Source organism: Bombina bombina, chromosome 7 (assembly GCF_027579735.1).
Source record: "Bombina bombina isolate aBomBom1 chromosome 7, aBomBom1.pri, whole genome shotgun sequence".
In the NCBI taxonomy this organism is placed as follows: Eukaryota; Metazoa; Chordata; class Amphibia; order Anura; family Bombinatoridae; genus Bombina; species Bombina bombina.
In genome coordinates this window covers 181,185,596-181,187,262 of record NC_069505.1, presented here as the reverse complement: position 1 = coordinate 181,187,262, position 1,667 = coordinate 181,185,596, and the positions used below count along the sequence as shown (strand labels likewise).

At 36.9% G+C, this 1,667-nt stretch overlaps 1 protein-coding gene across 1 annotated transcript; it reads right to left on the bottom strand.

Moving 5' to 3' along the window:
• Window positions 1-279: 279 nt before the first annotated feature.
• LOC128636288 (3-galactosyl-N-acetylglucosaminide 4-alpha-L-fucosyltransferase FUT3-like) lies at window positions 280-1,215 on the bottom strand. Its single transcript, XM_053689321.1, has one exon. The coding sequence runs from the start codon at window positions 1,213-1,215 to the stop codon at window positions 280-282; it is 936 nt and encodes a 311-aa protein (XP_053545296.1).
• Between the last annotated feature and the right edge of the window lie 452 nt (window positions 1,216-1,667).

Below are 1,667 nucleotides of genomic sequence, written 5' to 3'. Positions count from 1 at the left end.
ATTTCACATGATGCTTAAGCACTCTGAAGCACAGTTGAGCATCATAGGAAATGTAGTTCTAAAACATCTGGAGTGCCAAGTTTTGCCATTACTGCACTGCCCTCTACATTAAATACAATATGGCCCCCAATTATCAAGTTCTGCATAGACAAGATTCCCAGACAGGGAGATTGTCCATAGACATTTAAGACTTCAGATGTTAATGCTGGACTTTAGCAAACAGCTTCATGAAAGCGAGGTTAATATAGGTAAATGCCATTATTGTAAAAGGCAAAAGTGTCATTGGAACCAGCTGCTTAGGCTAGGTAATGTTCTATAAGGGGGAGCCTTTTTAAATGCTTTACATGCCATACAGAAGCTTTTTAAAACACTTGTAGACCTTACAGGCTGCAGTTTTGACCTCCATCTAAAGTATTGTTGGTATCTTTGATTATCTTTATCTAGTTCCAACAGATAGGTTGCTAGTTCCATAGCACTGGGAAAGTCTTCTACATGGATGAATGATTCTGGGGGAAGAAATCTCTCATAGTTTTCTCGTGGTGGACCAAGAACAATGGGTACAGTTCCAGAGGTGAGGGCATTATGCCACAACTTCTCGGTTATATAGTCTTTGTGCAATGAGTTCTCAAAGGTCAGGTAGAACTTATATTTAGAGATAGTTTTAATCAGACTTTCTCCATCTATGGGAATATGCTGCTGTCCATAGACAGTGATTGGTATGTATTTTTTTAGTTCTTCATAATACTGAACCCTTTTAGAGTCTGGGTTCCAATTACTGATAGCCCAGCATACAAGCTGTGACTTTTCTGGGATAGTAAAATTATTGTTGGATTTGTTCTCTTCCAGATATCCATAAGGATTGAAAATATCTGAATCTGAACGATAGGACATGGTAAGATTGATAAGATTATCCATGAAATCCAAGTTCGGGCTGTGGGTTGGTGATTCCATGTTGAACCATACCCAGTACTGTCCTGGTGGTCTTAAAATTGGAGGCAAAAGATTTCTGGAGGAACATACATCTCTGTGATGGATTATGACAACATTGGCTGAAGTAAACAAACTACGGTTATCTGTGTAGAAGCAGCCAGAGGCATCAAAATTATTTGGACATTTATTCAATGGGAACTGCATTCCAAATGGCCATGTCCATAGCAAAATAATCAGCTTAGGTTCCTCGGGTGCAGAAAGCTGAATTTCCTTAGGTTTCATCATTTTACTTGAATTTATATATGTATTTTTGTAGGAAAAAATTAAGAAGGACAAAAAAGACTGGGCAAAGAAGATAAGGACATAGCGAAGATATGACGATGGCTGTAGAATACACTTCATTTCAGAGCTAAAGGAGAAAAAGAGAAAAATATTTAGATAGCACATCCATACAGTGTAAAGCAAAAATGTGCCTTTCATACAAAACAAAAAAACAAAAAACGAGTAGTTTAAATTAAACAAATAAAATTGTTTTATATGCACATTTTCTGAGGTAGCAACTGAGTGTTTACCTATATGAGTCTGTGATTGGCTGACAGCTGTCATATGACACAAGGGGACAGATAAATTGTATTCTTACAGTAATTAATTAATGTAATTCAGAAAAAGGAACTTCAACAGGACAGACTACTAATTACTGTGCAGTGTATCATCTAAAAGTAGCCAGTTACATAGAA

What these genes read in the sequence shown, in the direction of transcription:
- LOC128636288 (XM_053689321.1), bottom strand. Translation starts at nt 1,215, where the DNA reads ATGATGAAACCTAAGGAAATTCAGCTTTCTGCACCCGAGGAACCTAAG.